This window comes from Lagopus muta, chromosome 19 (assembly GCF_023343835.1).
Source record: "Lagopus muta isolate bLagMut1 chromosome 19, bLagMut1 primary, whole genome shotgun sequence".
NCBI classification, from domain to species: domain Eukaryota; kingdom Metazoa; phylum Chordata; class Aves; order Galliformes; family Phasianidae; genus Lagopus; species Lagopus muta.
The window spans coordinates 9,582,648-9,609,701 of record NC_064451.1 but is presented as its reverse complement, the minus strand read 5'-3'; the positions used below and the strand labels follow the sequence as shown (position 1 = coordinate 9,609,701).

At 41.7% G+C, this 27,054-nt stretch overlaps 1 protein-coding gene across 12 annotated transcripts in view; it reads right to left on the bottom strand.

Moving 5' to 3' along the window:
- Positions 1-2,569: 2,569 nt before the first annotated feature.
- Positions 2,570-27,054, bottom strand: part of GAPVD1 (GTPase activating protein and VPS9 domains 1) — a 31,117-nt gene continuing 6,632 nt past the window's right edge. For 9 of the 12 annotated variants that reach the window (XM_048965678.1, XM_048965674.1, XM_048965677.1 and 6 more), the window contains 26 exons: positions 25,655-25,866; positions 24,416-25,259; positions 23,223-23,309; positions 22,110-22,244; positions 21,809-21,998; positions 20,843-20,923; positions 19,457-19,617; positions 18,568-18,697; positions 17,633-17,758; positions 16,663-16,836; positions 16,228-16,368; positions 15,515-15,649; positions 14,816-14,935; positions 14,357-14,434; positions 13,883-14,244; positions 13,273-13,360; positions 13,053-13,133; positions 12,284-12,406; positions 11,684-11,813; positions 11,179-11,288; positions 10,574-10,733; positions 9,951-10,138; positions 8,728-8,941; positions 8,091-8,163; positions 7,053-7,250; positions 2,570-6,328 (listed from right to left, as the gene is read on the bottom strand). In XM_048965678.1, coding sequence (XP_048821635.1) covers positions 6,188-6,328; positions 7,053-7,250; positions 8,091-8,163; positions 8,728-8,941; positions 9,951-10,138; positions 10,574-10,733; positions 11,179-11,288; positions 11,684-11,813; positions 12,284-12,406; positions 13,053-13,133; positions 13,273-13,360; positions 13,883-14,244; positions 14,357-14,434; positions 14,816-14,935; positions 15,515-15,649; positions 16,228-16,368; positions 16,663-16,836; positions 17,633-17,758; positions 18,568-18,697; positions 19,457-19,617; positions 20,843-20,923; positions 21,809-21,998; positions 22,110-22,244; positions 23,223-23,309; positions 24,416-25,259; positions 25,655-25,839 — 4,455 coding nt within the window. In that variant the 5' untranslated portion in view covers positions 25,840-25,866 and the 3' untranslated portion in view covers positions 2,570-6,187. The remainder of the gene's footprint in view (positions 6,329-7,052; positions 7,251-8,090; positions 8,164-8,727; positions 8,942-9,950; positions 10,139-10,573; positions 10,734-11,178; positions 11,289-11,683; positions 11,814-12,283; positions 12,407-13,052; positions 13,134-13,272; positions 13,361-13,882; positions 14,245-14,356; positions 14,435-14,815; positions 14,936-15,514; positions 15,650-16,227; positions 16,369-16,662; positions 16,837-17,632; positions 17,759-18,567; positions 18,698-19,456; positions 19,618-20,842; positions 20,924-21,808; positions 21,999-22,109; positions 22,245-23,222; positions 23,310-24,415; positions 25,260-25,654; positions 25,867-27,054) is intronic. The other 3 variants (XM_048965680.1, XM_048965681.1, XM_048965682.1) reach the window with 3 other exon arrangements.

The window sequence follows — 27,054 nt, the reverse complement described above, 5'->3', positions numbered from 1 at the left end:
GTGCCAAAACCCCGCTGCTCACCAGACAGACCTTCACAGGGATTTTTTTTTTAATTGTTTTCAAAACAGATTTCATGTGGTCCCAAAATGAGACCGTGATTGTAAATTAAAGTGTAATTAGCCTTTACGCTTTTATATTCATTAACTCTTCTCTGTTAATGATGCAGAGGCTGGAGCACAAACCCAGCATTATGAAACCACATCCAGGAAATAAAATAGTGATTTAGATAATGGCCAGAATGTATTGCTACTTACACGTAATTAAACAAATGCTCAATTTACACTTGGAAACATGAATGAATGTTGATTAACCCCAGCCCAGTGGCTCTGCCGGCGACACGGGGACGTGGCCAGACTGCCGGCAGGGCAGGGAACACGGCACAGCCCTGCCAGCCCCACACGCGCCTGGCCCCGCAGCCGCAGCACAGCCAGCCCACAGGCACGCGGGCAGCTCCAGCTCGGCAGATCGGTGCCACGACCTCGCCCAGCCACAGCCATCGTCCCGCTGCCGCGCGGCCACAACAAGCTCCAGGGCTGCACCATCACACCCAGCTCCTCACAGTCCCGCAGCGAGGGCCGGAGCAGCACCACGGGGGGGCATCGCCTCTGCTGGGCCGGGTTCAGCGAGCTCTGCCGCCGCTCCTGCACGGGCTTTGTCTCCCGTGCGCCTCCTGCCCTCCAAATGCGCCAGTTACTATGGAGACGTCGCCTCGTTAGTGCGGGAGGAGCCTAACAAAGTCCACTTGTGCGGGATAACGCTGTTTGCTGCTGCAGATCCAGACGTGAGCAACGCAGGCAGGGGCACCAAGACCTGGCCAGGGCTCCATCTCTCCATCCTTGTTCCCACAGCCACCACAGCCTGCCGAGGCTCCCAGTGAGACAAAAGGAACTGCCCAGCAAGGCAGGATCCGCCACCTAGACACAGTGCAAAGCCTAGGAAAGACCTGAGTGCCCAGAGCACGTGGCTCATCTGGGGGGACAGGATGCACAGGGTCTGGCCATGAGGCGACAGGCTGTGCTGGGACAAGTCGTGCCAGCACAGTGAGGCAGGACCTCTACTCCCAGGGACCGAAGTTCATGGATCATTGACTCAACAGGCCATAATGGCTCCATCTATCGGGGTCAATACAGGCGCCTTTGACACATGATAGACAATAATTGCTCCTGCTTAGAGACTTTTTAGTTCATGGATCATTGACCTGATGGGCTGTAACAGCTCAAAGGAGGCTGTGACACGCTGTACACCCCTGCACCTGGAAGCCCTCAGGACAGAGCAGCATGAAGCCACGGCCCTGGCACATGAGCAGGAACCGAGGGCATGCTGGGCCCATGGGAGGGCAATTGCCAGGGACAGGGCCCTCACCTGAGCCTTGGGGAGAGCGCTGCAGCTACTGGCGCAGAAGGGCACCGACGGAGAGGAGCTGCCAACATCACCAGAGCCCAAATCCTGCAGCCTGGCAGCTGTGGGTCTGTGTGAGCCCTGCCACACTGCCCTGCAGTGCTCACCCAGCCACGTGGGCACCGGCCTCGTGCAGCCCAGCAGCCATGGGCGAGTAGCAGCAGGAGGAGGCCGGGGATCCCCACATGCCAACATCCCTGCGGTATGGGAGCAGCACACAGGAATGGGCTCCCAGCCGGGGGCTGCAGCTCCTCGCTCCAACAGCAACTTCCAGGTATATGATTTAATGAAAGGCACAATAAGAAGTGAAACAATTAGAATTTCTGCCTCATTATCATGGTAATCTTATCAGTCGGATAATGAGGTATTAATGGAGATTTAATGTGCCTCTCATAACAGAATCCCTTGGAGAAAACACATAAGGAAATTGCTGTAAATCCACTTAATGATGGAAAGGTCCCCAAACACCATATTCCAGAGGATGAAAAATGCCGGATGCAAATGAGAGAGAATCAAGGTCAATAACACTGCAGGGACCGCATTCACTGCGGCCCCGCGCGCAGCGGCCGCACCGGGCGGCAGAGCCGACCCCGCTCCGCTCCCGGGGCTGCGCCGCTGGGGTACCGCGCCGGGCCGGGCGGGGGCAGCGCCGCCGTGCCGCCCGTGGAGCCGTGCCGTGCCGCACCGCCCCGCGCGGCCGCCAGGGGGCAGCTCCGCCCGAACGCGGCCTCCGCCCGCCGAGGCCCCGGGCGCCGCGCGCTGCGTTCCGTGCGGAGGGCCGGGCCGGCGAGCGCGTGGGGTCGTGCTGTGCCTGCTGCTCCGGGGCCAAGGCACGCGCGGGGTTCTGCGGTTCCGGACCCAACCCTCCGCCCGAGAACGCGTAATAATTCAATTCTGCCATTTTTCCAAAGCTGAAAAAGTGATCGCGCGTGGCAGAGCGCTTTTAGGCGCCGTTTCCGGCCCGCACTGAGAACGGCGACCGCGGGACGCTCCCACCGCCGAGCAGCGCTGCCCCGCAGCGCACAGCCGTCTTCTTCCCGCTCTGGCCGTCAGGCCGAGCTCCCGGCGCAGCTCCGTGGAGCGGTACGGCAGCAGAGCGCGGGGCGCTGCCCGCGGTCCCCACGGAGCCCCACGGGCACAGCGCACAAACACGGACTCCAGCCAGGCCAACTGCTCTCCTTTTAATCAGTTTTTACAGAATAATACATAAATAATCACGTTAGAGACAAGATGGGTTTCCTGTATACAAGATTGTGCAAGCTCGCTCATTTAGATGTATAAAGGCTTTACCAGTTTCAAATAGGAGAGGCAGTACAAAGCTTTTAAATAGAGGTAAAGCACAATTAAAAGGTACAGAACACACACTACGCACTCAGCAGAGGTTAATTCTCCAGTAGTACAGGCTCAACCAAGGCACCAGCTGTTCCCGGCTCAGAGCTGCCTGCCCCGTCCTGCTGCTCCAGCTCTCCGTCCTGCTGCCAGCCTGAGGCTGCACAGTCGGTGCTGCACACGGCCACATAAGTTACACTCGATTTCACACACACATGCTTCACTTGCTTGAATCTTTGCTGCTAAGCAGGTCTGCCCTCTCCTGCTGCTCCTTTTCTGCCCCACCAGCCTTCCTCCACACACATTGCAGTTTGAAAGCAGCCGTGAGCTCTCAAACCTCTGCTCCAATTTGGCTTAAAGAGCATCAACATTTTCCAGCAATACAAACCAACACTGTGCTCACCAGAAACCCAACACAGGAAACAGGATCGTGGCTTTTTTTCCTGAAATTTATGGCAGTTACATTCAGCGTTTGGTAGCATAAGGTCTTCAAAACGAAAACCTCTGAACTCAAAGAGGCCACACCCACTCCAACTCTCCTTAAAGAGGATCTACAAAAGCCTTAAAGAGATTTCGTAAGAGTAAAAAAAAAGTAATTTCTCAGGGATGAAAGGATCAGCCCTTTTCTTCCACTCCTCCTCCCCAAAAAATGAAACCACCACCTTAGCAGCACCAGCAGGGACAGTCGTGGCACCGTTTACCTCGGCAGCTCCTCGGGACACACCAACAAGCTGCCCTCGAGCCGACCAATGCAAGCTACTGCTACTGACCCCGTGCCTTTTCCCTCAGAACGTCCCATTCGCCCTTCAGTTGTTGAAGGCATTTGAAGAGAGCACCAAGTTCACAGAGTCGGGTGCACGAGGTTGGCCGGCACCTTTTGGCAAGTTGTCACTTTTGGTCCTTTATGCGCTGTCTTTTCACATTCACCACTGCACACCAAAATCTAACAACATCACTTTCTACACATTTAATTCATCGTTCTAAAATAAAACGTTACAGGACACCAGGGAAAGTATTAATGTCATACTACAGGAAGGTTTTTAATTCTTTGGAAACCCTAATTCTCTAACTACGGCTAGCAATGCGACCTAAGGAACTTTCAAAGCTGTTTAAGAAAAAAAGCAAAGGACAATTTTGCCATGAAGACTCTCAGCTAATCTGGGGCACATCAAAACAAACACTGCTTTTAAAATAAAGTTTTAGAATGACTCCAGTTCTTTTAAGTAAGTATTTTTCTACACAGTGTAATGAAGATGGCAAAGGAAATGGTTCTTACCCCTTCCGTAAAGGAGAGCAAATCTGAAAGCCGTGGTGGTGCTGAGCAGAGCCCATCTGCCAGCAGGCAGAGGGCAGCGATCACCAGTCCTTGTGCCATCCTTTAAACGAGTACAGTGCAGAACAAGACCAATTTAGGGATCAGATATTCTCCTCAACTAAAACCCAAACTGCAGGACTAAAGGAACTTTCATACATTGGTCTTAACATCCGATACCCAAGTCATAATTAAATATTAAGGAGACTTCACTATAAATAAGTTTATATTGCTTTTAGAGATGATCTCGCCATACCTTCCAGGACATATTTGTGCTTTGCTTCTGGGTGTTATTGGTCAGGGCTGTGCTTGCAATATTAAGTTACGTGTTCAGCACCAATAACCCATCAAGGCTAAATAACTGGAATATTGCAATGCTCCACACTGAGTTACCGCAGGAAGGCAATCAAAGGAATTCCATTTCTATCGAGTGTTGCTCCTCCACAGAATGAATCTCTCAGAGCAGAAAGGCTCTAAATAAAAGTTCCCATTCCTCACTCTCACTTTGGATTAGCTTGGCAAAAGCGCCACACCGAATTACGTATTAGAAGAGTCCTAGTAAAGAAGTTTCTTTAATGATGCCTTGACAAGCAGCACAGCCAAACCAAGCACATGACAGTTTGCATACTCTGTTCTAATTTCAGTTAACCAAATTATTTTCTGGAGTACTAGCTGTGTTCGGGTTTTAATCATCAGGATGCACACATTCACAAAACCAAAACAAGTGTATTTTGCAAAGAACATGAGAAGGATTTTCTTTCCTTTACCACTCACAGACACCACATCTTACCGTGCCCTTCTGTCAGAAGTGCTCTCCACACTCCAGGAAGAGCAAAGAATAATACTGACATGAAAAAGATAAAGGCTCACTGCCCTTTTTCAGTGTAATTGTAGCTAAAAAAGAACAGCAATTGCTTGTATACACGTGACAACCACTGGCCATCACTCAGACTGTTCATGAAAAATCCGCGTGGTATTGTGCATAAAAACTTGTTTGAATTCATCGTTGTCAGTTTAAGGGAAAGGTGGGGTGGGAAATCTATAAAACACCCTGAACTGATGTCATGATATGTTTCATAAAGAACAGTGTTACATTTTAAAATATTTTATATGAACAGTAAAACTTGCACTGCTGCATAGCAGACAACATGAAGAACATTTAGTAAAAACATTCACTGAAACCCCTGGTATATGCATTTAATGTCACTAATCAAAATATATATTACAGCCCGAGGTTCTGTTAAGGATCTCTGTTTGGGGTTTGTACAGTATACACAATATTTCAGAAAAAAATATTACAGTAAGGTATTTTATTACTCCTCTTTTATATTAGGCTTATCTACTGTAACTTACAGACCCTCTCTCCTTTACATATTCAAACCCTTATAGTGCCCTAATGCCCCAGCCAAAAAGTGTTCAGCTATCTAACAAGCCCTGTCTATTATAAATTCCAGTTTCAGAAATTTCAGTACTCTTAATTACATTTTAATAAATAGTTCCATTTGCCCTTTTTTACTCTTTGCCTTTTTGAGGAAGTCCTTTCACTTACCAAAGCACAGTATGTAACAACCTGTTAGAGGTCAGAGAGGCTTTTGCTCGTTCACTCAAAGGACAGTGAGTCCACAGATAGCTGCGATGCATTAAATACAGTTATATACTATTTACATTGTCCTCTCTGATTTTCAATTTAGGTGAAATACACTTGGTAACTAATGTCACCTACTACAAACTTTCAGTGTGGCTGGTGCTTTATTAATAAAAGGTGTATTGAGCTAGAAAGTACACTGAGTGGTTGCCCTGATTATTCTTGTTTCAGTGTTCCGTTAGAAATGAAGTGAATTATTCATGTGAGTAAGAATTCAGGAAGAGGGGTGGTGGAAAAACCACAAAGACTTTTCTATATGTTTTGAGATTCCAAAATACCTGAAAACTGTGGTCCCTTTTTCAGTGCCAGTATCTGCAGGGGAGAAAAATGCAACCGAAAGAGAAGAGGAAAACCTGTTAAATTAATTTGATTAGTAAAGGTGTGTTTTAAAATGCCTCAATTCTGTACAATATTATACAATGGAAGTCTCTTCTTAGCTGTCACAGCTGTTGTACATTCTTACAGACTCTTCTGCTAACAGTCTGCCCATGTATGTGCTGAGTTACTTGCGATCATCAATAGTTTTAATGAATTCAACTGCTGCTGTGAACTGCATCCACCAGTAGGACTCTTCTCCAGATAAGCAGTTGGCATAGAAACTACTTATGTACTGAACAGTGGACAGCAAGCAAGGTGGATTTGCCTGAGGGTTAAAGAAGAAAAAGACGCTTACAGTTTGTTGCCAAACCTAAACTCAGAATTACAAGATACAGAATAAAAGTACAGTTGTATTTCTGCAGTGATCCTCACTACCACCCAGCACATGATCATGTAACACAGCGCAGGGCAGTGACTGTTTATCCTGAGCACCCTCACTTCCCCCCTCGGGAGGAATGGAAGGAGCATTTCTCTAATGCAGAAAAACGACAGGCAGGCCATGAAAAGAAGGAAATCACAGGCAGAACCTATCAAGTCATCACAGACTTCAGCACGTTAACCTGTTATGTTAGCATTTTATACATCACATGCCATTCTCCAAACTTTAAAAAAAAAAAAAAAAAAAAAGCAAGTCAGTATTAATGTGGATGTTGGTCATCAAAGAGAACAACATTAAGCATGAACAAGTGATAGGTGCATCTCAAAAAAGAAAGAAAGAAAGAAACAACCACCCCAAAGATCAACAATGAAAACCACCACCACCCCTCCAAACAATGCTCAGCTCTCAATTTCCCTGGTTCCAACTGCAAAGTGTGCTTGGATTCTAAAATCTTAGTTGTGACCACATTTCTATTTAAGCCTGCTGGATTAGCTCTCCTTTCGTAGTCTAGCATGCTCCTACTTACCCAAACGCATTATCATTTTTCCTGAAATTTGCTTGCTTGGTAAAAGAATTAGTTGTGGTTTGTGATCTTTGCAGAAGAACTCACCTTTATAAGAACAAAGACCAGAACAGGAACAAAATCATCTGCCCCAGGTACTGAATCTTCATTTGCCAGGCTAAGCAGGTTCATAATGGTTGAGCACATTCGCAGGATGCACTGCACTTTGTCTCGGGGGGTTTTGTAAGCACTTATGGTACGGATTTCAGACTGTGCCGATGGCCACGGTGCCTCCCGGAGATACACCTAGGAGAGAGAAACCCAACAGCAGGCCTCAGTTATCTGTGCTGCTACTGAGCACCAGAGGATCCAAGGTACCAGAGGCAGGAGCCAGGCTCCGGACAAATGAGAAACTCTGGGTCAATATGGCTCCACTGCAGGCAGAACAAAGGTGGCTTCCTGCTGTATTATAATGGAAAATCACAAGGAAATAACACTACGTGCAATTAACATAGTTAGACTGTACTTTCTCCTGACTTCTACAGTACCCTGTTTTGAAACATTGTAGAGCTGTATGCCTGTCTTCCATATATAAGCAGCTTTATGAATGTTTGCCATTTTCAGTCACACAGCTCAAACACTGAACTAGAATGACTGCAAGCATTCAGCCACTCACACATTTCTTAAGTCTACCAATCTAATTTAATTACCTTCTTAGCGCTGAGAAAAGTGAAAACACCAGGCAAATGGATAGATGTGTCAAGGTTCCATTAATGATGCCTAGTTCTGAACACCAATTTGATAACTACAAACCGCAGTCACAGCATATAAGTCATGTTAGAAATATAAAGGGTTGAAATCTTTATTCCAAAGAAAATTATCTGAAAGTTTGCATCTTATTGCAGTATAGTATTACTGCTTCAATCTTATCATCAGGACAGAAGTGGTAAAATTCAAAGAAGAAAAAAAAAGAATTTTAAAATATCAGCAGATGATCCCAAAGTATTGGTGCAGTGTGTTTTCCCTGCAGGGTATTTCAGCTGTATGGCTACAAAAGTAATGTTTCAAAATGTAAAGCAAAACAATCCTCTCCCTATCACAAACACCATCACTCCAACATACAGAGTGAAGGAAAGAAGTTCTTACCTCAGGAATCTGAAGTGCTTTGTGGTTTGCAGTCACCACTTTAGATAACCTCTGTATGTGCTCATGAAGGACCCTAAAAACAAACATAAAATCAAGAATAAGAAGCAAGCAGCAGCCAGCAGTCCCCAGGAGTTTCCCACCTAGTTTGGTGCACTACAGGAGAGATCTTCAGGGATGTGTATCACCACGATCTCAGCCAATGCACAGCAGGTCAATAAACCACACACAGGATTTCCAAACAATCAACTATGAAGTCAGTAAACCATTCAAAAAAGATGCTCAATAAAATACAAAAGAAACCCTAGATGAAAAGTACTGTCCTGAAACAGAAAAGGAAAAAGGAGTCCTGAAACAGATTTTATTTGTTCTCTTAGCATGTGCACAGAACTGAAGGTCTGTATCTTAAGTCATTACATTTTTAACTTTATTCTGCTTTTGTGGACTGTTGCAAACACAAACCTTCACACATGATGCTAAAGTGCTTCTCGGTTCTTGTACAAGACATTCTGAAATGAAACATAAGTTTGTAGGGCATGGTTGCCTTAAAAGAATCAAGTCTGTCACATTAAGACCAAAAAGCAGCCATCTGCACCAATAGTGAAAGAGAAACCAGGTATTTCAAACCACCATGACTTACTGGTCACGTAAAATATCTCCATCCTGATTAGGGTAGAATGCAAGTTTGAAAATACGATTCATCACGCTGCGCTCTATAGCTAACTGTGCATCCTGAAGCTGTTCTTCGCTGGCATTCTGCCATATGGCATCCTGAGCCATTGCTCCATATAAGAACTGAAGAAAATCTTCAACTTGGGCTGTTTTGTCATCTGCTGCCGTAAGTTTCTGGAAATCTGATTAAAATGTAAAAAGAAAACATATTCAGTTAAGGTTAAAAAAAAAATATTTCCAATAAGCTTTCCTGGAAAGAAGAGCTGAGAATCCACGTTGTACTTCTCGCCTGGCACCAGCGGGGCTCTGTGCTGCCCACAGCCTGGTCAGGGAAATTCAAGCGAGAGCATTTGAATACAGGAATTAAAGGAGAAGAATGTAGAACACGGTCAGTTAAGCATACCCTCACAATACCCTACTTGATACTATGTTAATCACTTCCTCTACAGTACCAGTTCTTGCCACCCACAGAGATAACACCCAGAATAATCACTACAACAGTTGCTGGTAGGAATGAGTGCATGCAAGGCTGTCAGATGCCAGAGAAAAAAAAAAAAAAAGAATCAAGAAAACTCATTTTTTAGCCCTACCTTTATTAAATAAGTATAGTTGCAACGTTAATGTTTATCTACAAAGTACAGAACAAGTGGCACAGCCAAGTTAATGCAGCATGACCAAATCACTGGCAACTCATCAGCATTGTATTTATAGCATTCTGTACCAGAAGACAACTGCCACTCAACATCTGCCAGCAGCCTAAATGCCACAGCTGCCAATTTCTCTTTTAGATCATCCAGAAATAGATGCCTCCCTTTAGTCCAATGAAAGGGCTTAACTCCTCTTCCTTGGTCACTGAACCTTACTAGTAGAACTTTAATGTCAGTAGATACAAATTCTTGCTAAAGACCAGCCTATATAGACACATTTAATACTGTATGCTGTATTAACACTGTATGCTGTATTAACACTGTATGCTCCAAGAGCAAGAACTGACTCCAAATTTCTTATATCTTTACTTCATCTTTACTTTGTGCATACGTAACACAGAAATTATTTCAAGAAACCTTGTTTTGAGAGTTGTCTTTCTGTGCCAATATTCTTTATGCTGTGACGTTTCCGTATCTTTGGCACCCACGTTAGTACATAAGGAGTGCAGAAACAAAAATAATCCACGGTCTGCATTAATCTTACCTTGAATAAACTCCCTGATTTTCTTTTCTTTGCTCTCTAGCAGTAACCTCACACACACTGTAGTGAAGTATCTGTTGGCCACCTCTTTGTCTCGCAGAACTCTTTGCAATAGCCTTTCCAAGTGTGCCTGTGTTGTCTGCAGGCCCTGGCGACATCGAGTTAAATAAGCAATATATGGAGCTCTTTTCCTGAAAGAAATGTTCTACGTTAGATTCACAGAAAAGAAAGAAAATAATAGCTTTATAAACTGCAAAGCTGTAACGCAAGAAGAGTCCGCAACCTGTTGCTTTTAAAACAAAGATAACACCTGAATTAGGAAGTTCAGTCCTACACAGACTTCACTGCCCTTGCAGCACTGCAGAATGCACAACTAAAGCCAAATTCTGAACTGCATCTCTTTGGGTGTGGAGCTGGATATCAGCCACAAGCTGATTTAATTCAATTTATTACTATTTAGTACAAGTCATTCCCAGAAAGAGGACGCAACCTCATTGTTTTGTGGAAAAGTAGAACTGTAATAAACTTATTTGGTAAGGTACAGTTTAAATAAAGGATCTTTCTAATCTGCTAGTGAACAAATGTATGCATTTGGAAACCCATTAATAAGATACAGAATAAACTACCTGTAGTCCTCTGCAATAGAGGCTAGCAGCTTCCGACAGGTCCTGTTATCAAAGCGGCTCACACATCGCATTGTTTCCTGCAGCTGGGCCATCAAGTTCTTGTCTTGAAGGTTAATAGCTTCAGCTAGCTGAACTTTCAAGAAGCACACAATTTCATTATCTAACACAGAATAAGGGAAAATTATTAAGGAAACGAAACATAGGCACAATCAAAACAGAAAAATGTTCTTCAACATGGGAAACACACACGCAACAGCTTAAACAAAAACATCTGCATAGAAGCATTTATTAAGTCTCTGAATCTTCCAGATATCAAGGAATACGTTTTTCTGTCATTACCTTATCTAGTATTGAGAACTACTCTGAAATGTAAAGAGGAATATAAGGAGATAGATTCACCTGTCTGCAAATAAACCTATAGTGGAGGAATGCAAACAAGTCATACAAATTAAGTCAAACGGAAGACTCAGCAAGTCTTCAAGCCAATATCTTGCTACTGTAGGTACTTCCCAACAGCACGTTATTGTGGGAACCAGATTTAGTAGGCAACAGAAAAGAGAAGATGCATACAATACAAAACTTCTGCATGTATAAAGAAAACTTACCTTCAGGATCTGTGTGATCTGGTAAACCATTCCTCGTTGAATGTGTCAACATTGGAAAAGCAACAGAATCTGCTGAACAGAGAGCCAACCTCAATTTCTTCTTTGCATCCCTTAAAGAAAAAAAACCATTTCCTTAACAAGGCTGCTGTGAAGACTGCTGCTTCATAAAGCAATCCACATTTTTTTTCTTTTTAAAATACTGACCAAACATTATGTAACATAACTTGAGCATACCAGTGTTGTCAAGATGGAAGAGGATCCCTTCTTTAGATACACCATCTAGACCAGTTTCACAGGAATTTTCCTAAACATTGTTCTCCTATCCCCCTCCCACCTCACTGGAGAAACAACAGTTTGAGATGCTTAAAACCAAAAACATGTAGCAGTTTACAATTAAGGAGGACATCATTATTCACATTAATATTTTTTGTGGGGAACTGATCACATGGCTTCAGCTTTCAAATCTTCTTTTTGTGGGTAAGACTAAATTTGAAAGTGTATTTACCTATAGGAGAAAGCAGAACTTTGTGGCTGAGCTACTTGACTTGCAGAGTCTGGGAGATCATCTGCAGACATGTTTTGCAAAGCCTCATCACGTGGAGAGTCGTGGACACTCTCACCATCCCCTGCAGTCTCTATGGAAAGGAAAAGTGACACTTGTGGAGTCAGAAGAACCTCGACTAATATCTTCTGTTTCGTTCTTGTTAGTGTGAGAGGAAATATAGAGACAGTAAGTAAGACAATCTAAGTTGAAAGGTCATATTAAAATACGCCATCTGCAAGTCCCTAAGAAGAAACTGCATCAGTTTAAGGCAAACTGTGAGCAAATACACTTCTTCAGTTTCCATTTTAAAAAAAGCAAACTGGTAAGAGATGTAACAAATCACCACCTCAGTGGCAACACAGATGACCCCTTTCAGGAACGTGGATTTCATTCCCAGTTTCAGAGGAACTACACCACAGGTTGTATGAGAAAACATTTCTGTTTTAGAGCTCACACTATTACACTGTTAGCACTATGTTTGTCTAGAACACTGAAGTGTTTTTTTTTATCTTTAAGAGGGAGAAACTATGTTGGTAAGGACTACAGACATCAGGTTCTCACCTCCACTGTCATAGTTTACTAAAGCTCCTTCACTAGGACTGGTTCGCTTAATTGCATTCCTGTATTTGTCCAGAATATCTTCTGCAGCTTGAGCCTGAGCGCTGAGCCTCGGGCTCGGATCATCTGGAAAGTCATTATAAACAAAAGGAGTAAACCATGGGTTATGCCAACGGAAAGCAAGATGCAAAAAAATTTACACCCATGCATTCAGATTCTAGCCATTACAAACAGCTACTTGCGTTCCGCGTAACTACAGTTCAAATATAAAGTCCAAAGCAAAAGCAGGAGGAAAAAAAAAAGCACTATGAAAGTGAGCAAATAAAATCAGATTGTTAGCATATTTATATCATATGCACCAGTGATTCTTGTATACTTGAAAGCCTCCAGAAATGACTATGGAAACAGAAAACTAAACACCCAGGTCCAAATCAAATTTAATTTAGCACTTAAGGAATTACCATAGGAATGTGTCTGCTGTCCTTACAGCTCAGCTGTGATAAGAACATAAGCTTTTTAATGAACATTCTAAAAAATAAATAAGTGGAGACCTGAGTCAAGATTCCAGTACAACTGATATTGACTGAAGTATGACAATTTAAAAGCAGTCTTCAAGGCAACAATCATCATTCACTTTCTTATTCAGAAAGCTAGTGGTGAATATTAAATACAATAGCCCATACCTGTCTGTAAATACACACCTAATGGGCACTCTGGAAATCTACAGGGCATGTTACAAGAGAAAATTACTATGATAACATTATTCACATACCTTGTAGTGTTGAGTATCTGTCAGGTACCATATCATCTTTGTCTTTTTCCTGCTTTTCTTTCTTTCTAAATGGAATTGGAGCTGAAAAATACATGGTAACTGTATGTTACCCGATGTCAGTCTGATAAGCTGCTCAAAGTGAAACGGTAAACATTTTCCAGTGAAGATACAAAAAGGCAGCATGCCCTAAGGTACCCAAACAAGACAGACAAGATCCTACCTTTGGGCATGGCAGACACAAAGCGTTTTCTCCACCACGGTTTGTTTCTGTCAGACTTCTCATCATCGCTGTCTTTTCGCTCATCCATCTGTGGAAGAATGGAATTTATATTTCAATATCACATATCACATGTAAGGACAGAATTTCCTCTTGACATCTACAGGTTCTACTCTATCAACTGAAAAAAAACCAACAACAAAAAAAACAAAAACAGAACTACAGCAGAGCACGGAAAGCCAGAGCAGACCAAGTTAGAAACATCCCTCCAGAAAAGGTAAGATTAAGTATGAAAAGCCAAAACTGTGAAGAAATTTAGATATTTTTTAAAATTAGGATCTACAGCATTTTAAATTTTAACAATACAACCAAACTATTTCTCAAATCCCATTAAGTCACATGGAGCTTTTCCAGTACATTTAAGAGGAACCAGGCATATTTAAGTCACTCTGAACACCTGCAGATTTCACTTGTAAAGGACTATTTTAAAAAAAGTGTATCATAATTCCTTGGTTAAACACATTTAACACCATTTTTCTCTGGCATGAGAAAAATAATTATATTTGGCACACTAGGGAAAAAAAAACCAGCAAGTGATAGATAGGAGCCTCACCTCTCCTCTAGAGGAGTCCTTACTGGGAGATGACGACGATGACTGGGATGTAGCCATCAGAACAGCCGCCCCTGGGGCTGGAAGCTCCCTCTCCTCATTACCAGGACGTCTGTTCCACCCAGGATCACTCATAGGTCTCCGAACTGATGACACTATATCCGAACTCCTGCTGCGGACCAGCCTTTCCGGATAAGAGTGCCTCTGCTTGAACGCTTCTAAATCAGTTGGAATTAAAGCATGAGACCCAAAGTTTGGTAATCGAGCCTCATTACCTCCCACAGCTCCTTCCAAAATTGGTGGGTCTGGTGGTGGGTGAGACGGTCTTGCATAATGTACTTTAGGCCGTACAACAGCTGACACACCTGAGGTAATAAACATAAAGGAAGCCACAACATTTTTAACATTCACTGAAATAAGTTGATACTAGCACAGAAGTACTGACTGCCAATTTTTGGCCTTTTCTTTCCAGCTTACCCTCATTCGATGACAAAGGGTCAAACAATGCAAGCAAAGAATCTGTCTGAGAAGGAGGAGATGTCAACTGACTGGCTCCTGAAATACAGGCAAACAAAAGTTAGCACTGTGCAAAGAACTGCCTACACATAAGGAACACTGGAAAAACAGACCAATCCCAATGAGCAAGAGGGATTACAGTCAGTGTAAATAAACAGAATTAGCAAAAGGTGATCTTAAATTGAAAGATCAGTCTCTAGTTGTACACAATACTGGCCTCTCTGTCAAAGAAATGGTGCTAACAAATCAGGAAAACGTTAAGCTTCATGGTCAGCAAAGCTTTGAAACAGGAAAAATTGAGGAATTTTTCTTTCATTTTCAGAGCTTCTACTGCACTCCTATAAGAACTCAAATTTAAGGATTTTAAACTTGTAATTTTAACTAATGTTGTGAGAACCCACTTACAGGTATCTTACTTACCATGGGCTGTTTCATCCATATCAGGACTTGTCACAGAATCTTTTCCCCCAAAGTCAGAGCTACATTCAGACCTGAGATCCTCAATCTTGTTAGGAATATCTTCAGATGTTGCACTAATACCTTCCACGTAACAACAAAAAAAAAGAAAACAAAAAAAACACCTTTAATACTCTTTCATACAAAAGGAGGCAAAATCCTGAAGCTCTTAAAATGTTTGGTGAGCACAGTAATAATCAAGTCCTAACTTACAGTAGTACTTAGAGACATTCTAAATTTCTGTGTTCCCAGCATAAGCCTTAATTATTTCTGCTTTATGTCTTCAATAGTTTTAATTCAATAGCTTTGAATACACTGAAAATTGGCATTAGAAAGGTGCTTCACTCTGATCAACTTTGTGGAAAACTGGGAGCTGAAGTATGTGTATGTATATATATATATAGATAAACGTACTTAAAGCCATTGTAATAAACAAAGGCCAAATCAACACTCTGCTGCTAACCATTGCTACTGTAACACAGATTATTTGATACACTTTTTTTTTTAAATTATTTCTTTCGTAAGAACTACTGCTTTGATAATTCATGAATGAGTAGATGGAGTTATAACTCATTTTTCTCATTCAATTAAAGCAATGGCAGCAAAGTAGATGCTGGTTGTGTTCTAATATAGAGATGTGTGTTCAGAGACAATTAAACCCACCTGATACAACACTGAGGCCTGGTGTACTGGGTCGAGAACTGACCTCCCTTACATCTGTGTCATCTGATGTGCTACCCAGCCCAGAACAGCTTTCCAGTTCTTGCAGCCTTTCCTCCTGTTTCAGATCTGGGGCTTCTACAAATGGAGACAACAGAGAGAAGAGAGAAAAAAGTATCACTACTCAATGCCGGGCTCCCTTGAAATTCACCCACAGAAGGAAGAGTGGGGGGCTTGATTTAGCATGCTAGGTTTTAAGCTAACTGAACCAATTCAGCAAGATAGCAATGCCCAAGCAGCATAAGCACTTGGCAAGTTTTTACTTAAGCGTTGTATTACCCAGACAGCGGTATACAACGTAACTAAAATGAATTGTGATCAAAGAAAGCACTACTTAGCATCACTGGAAAAGGAAGCAAATAGAATTTTGCTTTGCAAACCCTTTTCTCTCTTTTTTTAGAACTTAAGAACTTCATAAGTAAGAGTCTCTCTGCCTAGGAATACTTCATCCATCTAATACTAAAAGTATTCACAAACATTAAGGCAATGCTGTTGAATGTTCCCACTACTACTTCCCACTACTTTGTTGAGGGACATAGTTTAGTAGGAGCTATTGGGAATAGGTGAACGGTTGGACTGGGTGATCTTTTAGGTCTTTTCCAACGTTAGTGATTCTATGATTCTAAAGAAATAAGCACAAATTACACAATTCTGACCTGAATCGCTTGGTAATACTTCCACACTCCAAGCCTCACTTGTGGTTTCTGAGATGGTTGAACCTGTGCAAGGATCAAGCAACACGGATCCTGAACCTGGTAAACACAGCAAGCTGCCTAGCATGTTCTCTGCAGCTGCACCTGCAAGAGTAAAGCAGAAATGCACAGTGGCATATATGCTTCCTGAAGACAGATCTAATGCAAGAGAAAAATAAGACAGTTCAAGTGTCCTTAAGGTACTACAGAAAGAATATTGTAAATACAGAAATGAGTGACCAGATGCTATACAGGTCATGTGCAAAGTCTTCCTATAGAAAAGTCTTTCTTTAATGAATGCAAACACTTATTCAGAAAGAGATGAGAAGAGCTTTGCAACTTGACCATTTTACGACAAGCATGGAACATTTTAACATATCAGGTGCAGAAATGAGTTACCTGCAATTTCTTGTAAACGATCTTCGTCAATATTTGGATCAAAGTCACTACCCAAGACATCTGTACTCCAAGTTTCACTCACAGTTTCTGATATATCTCTGTCATCAGTCAACCCCATCATATCACGGATTTCAAATTTACGGAGCTTGTCATCAAGATTATCCTGAGTTGTGGCTATATGAAAATAAGAAGTACTGAGTTTTCTGAAAGGCCCCTTCAACTACTTCTAATTGGAAGTTTATAGGAGAACATTAAAGGAAAAAAAAAAAAGCTAACACCAACTGATTCCATCAGATAAGACAGCATTTAAAAGTAACACTTGTGAAGTACTCTTATACAAGAGAATGGTGCCTAAAAGCACTGAAGTGTATTTGAAGCTAAGAAAAATCTTGGACTACATTTGGTGGCATAAACTAACAAACAAATAGATAAAACTAACACGCTGTCAGGAAACTTCAGGCAGTTCCTATAAAAAGAACTTCTTACAGAACTGCTGAGGCTGGAAGGGGTAACTGAAGTCCAAACCCCTCTACTCAAAACACGGTTAATTGCAGGTTGGCTCGAGGCCATATCAGTCACATTTTGAAAATGGAGCTGGAGACTCCAAAACCCCTCTGAGCATCCCACCCCAGAGTCTGACAAATACATGCTAAAAATAAGCTAGCCAGATGCTCTAAGACTACTCCAATCCAGACCCCCTATTCCCTTGAAGGGAAAGTTAAGTACCAAGCAAAACTTTAAATGCATTTTCCTATGAAGGACTTAAGTCTCAAAATCCCATACATTCTTCTTTTCCTATGAACTACAAGAAATATTTCTAGAGGAAAACAAAACAGCAACAACAAAAAAATCCAAATAAAACTGATTGTACAAGGTGAGCATTTACTTATTTTCATCCCCAACTAGTCAATTTCTCAATCTTTTTCCACAGAACTTTCCCACCCACAGCACCACAGGAACTTGCACCTGCCTTGTTCGTGCTCCAGCAGCTGCAGAGCTTCAACACCATTACTCCCAGAGGGGCCTGCACCAAGCTCTGATACAGACTCCCCTTCCAAATCCAAAGATGACACTGAGTTGGAGCGATTTGAAGGACCTGTGAAAAAAATATTTTATTGTAAATCTGATTTGAATACCAGTTCCTAAATATACAGGATTAACAATCCAGGAGACAATTAAGATTAATACAAACAATGAAGAGAAATTAAGTAGTAATCCCAATATAAAATATCAAACTGATAAACTGTTTCTCTGCTCTTAATGTCTACCTTTTAGATACTTAACCTGCACTGTGATCTGTACTTTACATGCATAGAGGACCATATGATTACAAGAACCTAAAAATACGTTACCAGAGAGGGCTAGAATCTCACCATTGCCACTTTGACTAAAAGTCAGTAAAGACATCAATATAACACGTTTAATTGTTCATTAGCTTGTTTGCTTATTTTGAGAAGAGTAAAAACTATGTGACAGAAGTTATACAAAATAATGCCCACTGCAGAATTTGTACAAACTTCTTCAATACCACAGATAAACCCTGCTTTGTTCTGTCTGAGACTCATACAGAAGAACAGTTCTGAGTCCAGAAACCACTCTGGACTCAGAGATATGTAATAGTTAATTAAAAGATCGTGAAAAAGCCTTCAAAATCCCTCTGCTTCCATCTCTTAAATACGCTTCTTTTTGCCATAATCCTCAGACTAAGTTACGTCTTTGCTGGTCAAAATTCAGTTCCTAACCTTTTTCTCCAAAGGACTAACAGAAAAGAAAAGCTCCTAGAGTAACACAGCATGATCTTTGAACAGCAGAGATGACATGCTATGTTTAACAGAAATTCCTTTCATAGTTAAAAAAAAAAAAAAAAAGGGACAAAACTTCTTCAAGACTTAAGTAACCCTTCACCTTCAGATATTCCTTCCAGATTATCACTGCAGAGTGAAAAGCGCAAGGTTTTATCAGGTTTACCATGGAGTTTGTTTTCATCAACAGGGACATCTCCTTGTCCACCATCTGCAAGCTGCATATTTAGGACCTGGGGAGTAGGGGAATGAAACAATACTTCCTTAAAATAATCTATTTATTTCCTGATAATTACACAGTAAACAAAACATTGCATACATTTTTGCACACCTTTTTTTTCCTAGATGCTAATGGTACAATCAATTTTCTAACATTCCACTTGAAAAAAATAAAGTTACCTCCAAAGAGCCTGGAAAAAACACCAGGTAACCAATATGTGAACACAAGGCAAATCCTGCTAACAGCAGAACCAGTAGCTCCCTCCTCACCCCGGCTGTCCAGCCGAACATGTAAACTCATGGTTACACAAGGCTGCAAGAGGAAATAATCCAACCTATCAGGTATGACGCAAGTCTGAGTTGCCAAAAACTTTGGGATCAGCATTCCAGTGCTGTCATTCACCTATGCCACTCGAAGCAAAGGACATGGGGAGGTAATGGAATTAATTTATGCAGGCCTGGTTTGCTCTTGAGCATGTTAGACAACAAAGCCTCTCGATAAATCTGCCAGCTGCATTTTTCCTGTGTTAATATACTGACTTTCAGACCTTGCAGATGTATGAAGTTGTCGGAAAACAACTTCTAAACACAGGGAGGATTAACAGCTAAAATACCCAAGCTCAGTAAGGCAAACAAACAAAACAAAGTGAGTACTTTAATTCCTGTCCTGGATTTGTTGCCCAAACTCAAATGCCACAGGTTCATTGTCCTGCTACTACAGAACACAGAGGCCACATTTTTCAAAATATCTGAGCTTTGATGGTGTTGCATACCTCATTTTCTGACATCATTCCTGGAGTAATCTGTGGTCCGGCTCCCAAAGAAATCACCAGCACTTCTTCCGGCTGAACTTCTGGGATGGTTTCCTGGGAGGACGCTTCATGATCCCCATGCTGATCCATGAGAATATTTGACCTACTTCTGCTACGAGTTGCTAAGAAAGTATTTTGAAATATCAACATTAGAAAGCTTTTCCTTGTTTAAGAAGGAAAAAAAAAAAAGAGACAATACAATGAAAATACAGAACTGCAATGTTTTCAATTGGTAACATGCATGCTAACAAACTTATAAAATGCAGAGCCTCACTAGAATTTGAGAAGGAGCTAGCCTTCAAAACTCAAGTACTGATGCGTGGAAAAGCAATCTTTTACAGAACACCTTAGAGATACAAGGTACGATACATCCTGCTTGCCCACAAAAATTTCTACACCAAAGATCAGCACCGATTTCAGTAACTTCAAATGGCCCAACCTTCTGACATGAAAATACAAAATAAAACCAAGTAGTAGCAGCAGATTTACCCCAGCAGCCACAGAAGAGCTGTTTAGCAGCTGCAATTGGAGGTGGGAATAAGTCATCTGCACTGGGTTTGTTAACAAGACTATTTCATCCATGTAACTGAAAGGGATCTCAAAAGATACCTCAAGTATAACTAGCAGTCATACATGCCCACAACCTAGAAAAACCACGTATCCTCACAACAGTCTGACTCTGGTCTAAACAAATGGGGGAAAAATTGAAAAGTACCCAAAACCAAACAAATAGATCTCTTGAAAAACAGATTCTGCATTTGTCAGATTGTGTGTTCCAATCACAAAATGACTCTTAGAAAGTTAGTGGAGAACATTAAGAAGTCTGTGACCAACAGAAAAGGACAAGATTCCTGTGGCTTAAAACTGTAATTTGTTGAGCAATTTTTCTCCTAAGAAGCAGAGAAAAGTGACTCAAGCAGTTGTCCGAAACACAGATGCAAAGATTCAACACCAGGTGTTGGACTGTTTCATGGCTCTTCATCAGCCTTTTCGTGTAGCCTCATTTCCCCTGTTTGGCACTGAGAAAGGAAAAATGCCCATGTGGAATCAAGGCTGCTAAGTATGGTAGCATGACACCAGCCATTGCTTGATTCCATCTAGGAAAAACAAGACGAGTGTGCAGAACTAACAGGCCAAACTTTGGTTTTAAATTATTACACAAACACACCTAAGGTTTGCTGTTTTTTTAAAACTACATGTACATACAAAACGAGCTTCATACAGAAATCAGTGAAAAATCTGAAAAAGTAAGCAAGTGCCAAAGTGAACCAAAGGCATGCTGAGCTATCACGATCGTGTTACAAATAAAAGCTTCACAGAAAAGAATGGAAGGAAGGCATTACCCACCAAAAGGGGTTACTAGAGTTATATGAGCTGAAAGATTGGTAGCAGAGGTATCCCAGGCAGTAATGGCTGCCAACTGCTGTCCTGGATTTCGAAAGCATTAAAATGAAACAAAACAGATCAAAATTTTGAGCAACGACACTATTTGATGCTATAAAATAAATGCTATTGTGCCAATACTTCATAGATTTAAGAGCAGAGCCATTCAGATGCAGAGTAAAAATGACATGGGATAGGTCTGTTTGGGGGTTTGAGTTCCTGTGCCTCTTAGCTGGCTCTGGATAGTTGGATCCCACTACAAACTAACACCAACTCTCTCAAATGAACAAAAACATCCCATGAGGTCATACCCACATTAATATACACCAGAGAAGAGCATCACACTTCCTATTCTAACAGAAAACATTACCAAAATGGAAAAAGTTCAAGATTCAGAAATGCTATTGAAAGAGGGGGGAAAAAAACCAACAACCTAAAATTGCATTACAGTGGACTACCACAATTAGATCAGGCAGATAATGGAGAAGAAAAGAGGCAGTTTCTTCTTAATGCACTCCCTGAAAGTTCGACTCCTTCTTCTTCCTTCTTACATCAGCTCTCTTCTAAGACTCAATCATTTTAATTTTATTCTGTCCCACTAATGAAGTGTCAGAGCTTCCATCTTACCACTTTCCTCAGCAAACTTCCCATCTTCAAGTTTTCCCATTATTACCCTTTGCACTATCCTGAACAACAGCGACGTCAGCGTTTTTCTCCAGCTCAATCCAGAGTGGAGACGCTCCCTGTGCTTGCATCACAAAGTACTACAGATGCCTGTCTGTGCAAAGCAAAATACTTCACCACCTGCACATGAAAAGTAGAACTGAAGGTGCAGCTAAAGAGTACGCCTAAAAGAGCACTGAAAAAATGTTAAAGAAAAATGCATTGTGGTATCAAAAAGCGTGCAAGACGACTGTTTGCTGGCCTTACCTATCGGTAATCGATTTTTTTTGTTAGCTGGAGTAGTTGCCGGAGAGAGCTGTGGGGTATTGTACGGCGTCATTTCTAGGCTGCTGCTTTTCCCTGGTTTGTTCTGGGGTAAGTTTGTTAGCAGGTTTTCCAAAGCCATCCGATCTTCCTTAAGTTGATCACTCAACATTACATTTCGCATGAAACCGACCTGCAAATTTAGAAATTGTGTTGTTAAGAATTGCAGAGCCCTGTTTATCAACTACCTGTAAACATACGGGGCAAGTTTATTTTACTTCTATTTAAAAGCTTAAGAGATTACCAGAGTAGTTAGCTGGCTGTACGTCATGTAAACCACTGTTCTACTCAGCCCCTCCAGAAGGTTGACAGAAGACATGGGAGGAGTTTCAACTGCACGCCCATCAATAACGACATCCAGGAAAGCTGCAACACAGCTCTACAAGGGAAGAAGTTTGGAAACAAAGACCATTTACCAGAGATTAAAAAGAAATTCAGTTCACTAACAAGAGCTAAATATTTTACATAGTAATATAAGCTTTGCTTCCTATTTTTAAGATTTCAGGATAAAATACCATGTGTCATTAAAACCACTGAAAGTAAGGTAAGGAAAGCCTGCAGGGACTTTTAGTACTTCCTTCTGATCTTTCCCGCATTCAAAAATGGTAACTCACGTGTTTCATTGCAGTGTTCAGATTTTCCATAGGAATTCAGATTTTCAATAGGAATTACACTGCTTAAGGCAAACAATCTGTCCTAACAAAAGTGCTGAGCACAGACTAGAAGTGAAACAAGGAAGCATCGTGCAGCATCACTTTCTAACCTGTTACTCGTATAATAGATGTGTAAGTTCGTAGCAATGACACACAATTGTAATTAGCAAAAATCATCAAGTTACATAAATCAACGTGGTTTTTTTTTAAGTACAGGTTTTGATTTACTGCTGCATTCATTTCACTGTTCTAATGAAGTAACTGCAGAATTGCTATGGAGTACTGACACTAAGAGGGGAAAAGGAGAACAAAAAAAGCAAGAAAAGAACACCATTTCCTTGTGCTACCAAATTACTTTTTCCAATGCTAGATTTTACACAAAAGTCGTCTGCAGATCTGAGTTTTTTCTTTAGCTTCAGAAGAAAAACACAGACAGCAACTCAGAGTTTCCACTTGAAAAGGTTAACTTGCTTTGATGTCTTTTCTACATTTCCTTTTGAAAAGCAGCATAATGCCAGAATTGAGAATCCCTGAATCTAGTACTCAAGATTTTGTTCCCAGCTCTACGTAGGATTTAATCTGCTTTTCAGTACACGTAACACATAAATCAACTGCTTAGCAAGTCATTTGCAATGTCTGAACAAAGAAGCTGCAGAAGGATGAAGCACATCCAGGAGTCCTGGCTCCTTTTAGTTCACTCTTACTTTGTCGAATTTAGCAAGGTTGCTCTTCATACGTGGGTCTCCCTCCTCAGAACCTGTCATTGCCAACTGCTGCAGAAGTCTCCCAACCTGGAAAGAGATAAACTATGAGGAATAAGCATTTCAAAACAACATGAAGGTGGACCCTGCTATAACAATCAGTTAGGACAATTCCTCCATTTTACAAATAATAAAAACCAAAAGTAGTTGTGGTATTTAAGTAGAAAATCTGCATGCACAGTGTACTATGTGTGTCCATAATTCCAGCCTAAGAACAAAGCATATTTGTTTTCACAACATAACCTAGATTCAACTCTCAGTTCTCACATCTCAAACCTAGACATTCTGAATGGCTGTATATTCTTCATTAAGTGAAAGCTGGAGGAAAAAAATAGGAAGAAAGCCAACTCCAGGCCAGAGAAAATAATCCTTATTAATCACCAACTGCAAACCACTCTCAGTTTTAAAGAGTTGCCAATTGGAAGCTCTGTTACAACCTGCAGGCAGCAACACTGGACAAGATTACTTACGTATCTCCAAAAAACACTGCAAGGCCTGTTAGTAAAATGCAGTGAGTAAAATTCACCACAGTAATTTTCTGTAGGAATCACTTATTGTCCAGTTCACAGACATTTAAAAGCAGGCTGATTATGTGTGGGGAATATCCTCCACTAAATGTAATGATGCTTAATGTCATCAGGCAACAGGTCTATATTCTGTCATCAAATTATTTGAGATTTACACAAATATTTCTCACTAGGGCTGGGGAATGCCTTAAGGTCTAAAAAAACAGGAGGTGCTACTGGCAGACAAACTGCCCACTGCTGCCTGACAACATTTTTTGGCATAATACAATGTTACTTTACACACCCTCCAGAATTCATCTTAAAGCATAAATGTAACTGCAGCTTCCACTCCTTGGAGCAGCTCTCCTAAGGTGTATTTGCCACTTCTGTTAAGAGAGAAAGGAATGCATTCTACAGCGCTTTTAAAGTCAATATTTTAAGCAAACAGGCACATTAACTTTAAAGCATGCCTCCAGAGCAATGACGACACAAGCATTATATTAGCATTTGTCTTATCTATAGGATGAACAGTGCTCTATCTTTTCATGATACCACCTGCTGCAGCAGAAACAAAACACCACGAACATTTCTCTCCATGTCTTTTTTAGACCAGTTCAAAATGAGTCATACCTGCATCAGATTAAATCTCGCCACTTCGTTTATAGGTGCATCAGAAATTATCCCATACTGTTCTGGATTGACAATTGCAGGACAGATGAAACATGCTAGAAGGAGGTCTGTGCACATTGCTCTGACCTCCCCAACCTCCAGTCTGTCTACACACGAGAGCGTTTTGTACATTTGTGACACGATCCATCGCAAGCTATGTGGAAAACAGTACGTATTTTGTTTCAGATAGCCAATGAATTTGTTCACCAACGTCACCAGCTTCGCCTCATTGGAGTCAACCATTTCTTGGACTCTTTGCTTAAATTTTTCTGTGCCTTTCTCTCCAAACAACTTCTCCTGTTGGACTGGAGAGAATCTCTCAATTAATTTGTTTGGATCAGTTTCCAGGTGATCTTCATCTTCAACCAGAAGCTGCATGATCGGCTCATGTAAAGTTGCAGTAAGAAAGAGTTTCGCAGAAAAAAGTCCTTCAGAGAAAAGTTTGAATAAGATGCTGAACGCACAAGTGCCTCGTCTCAACAGCCGCCGAGGGTTGTCACTTTCCTTAAGTTCAAATTCGATCAAGTAACGAAGGACCTGCAGGAGGTAGCTCTCATCCTCCTGCATGATGCAGTTTCCATAAATGGAGGTAAAGACTGTGTGAATGACACTCTGGGTGTTGTCCTGGTTGAGCTTCTCTCCAGCAACCAGACAGGACGCGATAAGCCTAGGGTTCTCTCTCAATCTGTTTAGGAACTCTCCATAAGCAGTCTCCTGAAATCCCAACTGCTTATATCCATCCACAAACTGTGTATCCTCCAAGATTTTAGCATGCTGACAGCATTCAGCAGGAGAAGCTTCCGCACTTAAAGAAAAACATTGAAACACTCTAAGTAAACTCTTAAGCAAACAAATTTACCAGATGTCACATAGCCAATCTGTCCACACAAAAGATGTCCTTCCATATACTTAACCCAAATGATTTCCAAATTCAGGAATAAGAACGGTTTGTTCCCATAAACCACAAACAGCAGCAAAGCAAATACACACATTAGAAAGATGGTAGTTTAAGCAGACAACAAACAAGCCTCTGGTGAGCCAGATACCTCAGTTTAGATTCGTTTTTAAAAAGTGCTATTTTTGTAATTAGTACAGCAAAGGACTCTAAAGAGCGATAGTGTGAAAAATCTGGTAGTTTTGCTGCAATTCACGGAAGTTCAGGTATCTGTTCTCCCCAGGGCCACCACCCCTCCAAGTCACCTTGTTATGATCAGTCTGTCCAAGTTAATCCGTTGCTGCTTGGAAATCCACGCTGTGCGGTACAGCTTTTCAGCTGTCTTCAACACGTCTGCATTCAGCCTCTGAATAAGTTGCTTTTCTGAGTTTACATACAGTCGTTCCTGCTTGAGGTGATGAGCCAGTGTGTGTATATCCAGCTTCACCATCTTTGACAGCAGACTACACAGTACTCACTGAAAGAAAGGAAAAAAAGGAATGAAATCCAACAGTAATGGAAACAAGTTCTGTCAGCCCCAACAAAGTAATAAGCATAAGTAACAAAGTAAGGAGGCCATAAGCTTAGCAGTAAACACTTCTGTGCCCATTCTGCCTCCATGTACGGTTTTCTAGCTGCCAGTTTCATTAACACCTTGTCACTTCAGCACACCAGGAACACTTGCACAGCAGCCAACGGTATCTCTAGCTCACACCAACTGAGCTAGAGAAATAGCGATAGAGCACCACAAGGCTTACACCACACTCAGCACACAGAGTAAAGAAATGGGCTGGAAGAGAGCTGCAGCCAGTGCCATAGCCTAGGGAGCTCAGGGAGACAGCGAGGAGTCGTCCCACTGTGCCACCTGCATGGCAAACAGGGAAGAAAAAGCTTCTGTGCTTCCTGCTTTCCACTAAAGCACACCACCAGCACGTGGGCACAGTTACCTCCGGGCTGCTACAACAAATGCCACCTCTCACCTTTGCGTAACTGGACTTCTTTGCTAGATAAATTAATTGCTAGAAAAGGCGGCAGCTGGAAGTAAGTCTGGAGATGCTGCTCAGCAATAGAACTCATTCGGAAGAATTTCCTCAAATATTTCCACTTGTAAGAATATTTTTGGAGGGCCAATCCAGAAGTGTTTTTTAAAGAGAGAAACTGAAACAAGCAGAGGTTTTCCTATCACAACGGTGTCAAAATAAGCCAATCAATCAACACTAGCCACTGTTCTGTCTCAGTGTTTTCTAATTGTGAAGTCAGAGCTTACACTTATTACCACTATGTGGGCATGGGAGTTCAGTACCAGGCAGAACAAGTTCAAGCAGCAAATCCATCTAAAAGTTAGCTCAACGAAAGAAACAATAACATAAATTGCATTATGTTGACATGGGAAAGGGTAGAATCCCATAGATCAAATTATGTCTCCATGGAATCATTAACAGCCGCGGGGCTTCTTCACAAGAATTAACAGCAATACTGCATAATTTGGGAAGAAAAAGGGGTTGATCCACATATAATACATAGCTGTCAAACACACTGGCAATGGCTACATGGCAGAGCTGTCAGAGGGACGTGGTGGAGAAGCCTTGAACGCTGCGCTAGAGTTAAACAGAAAACTTACTTCCCATAATCTGCAACCACCCCAGAGAAGCCCACCTCTACAAGA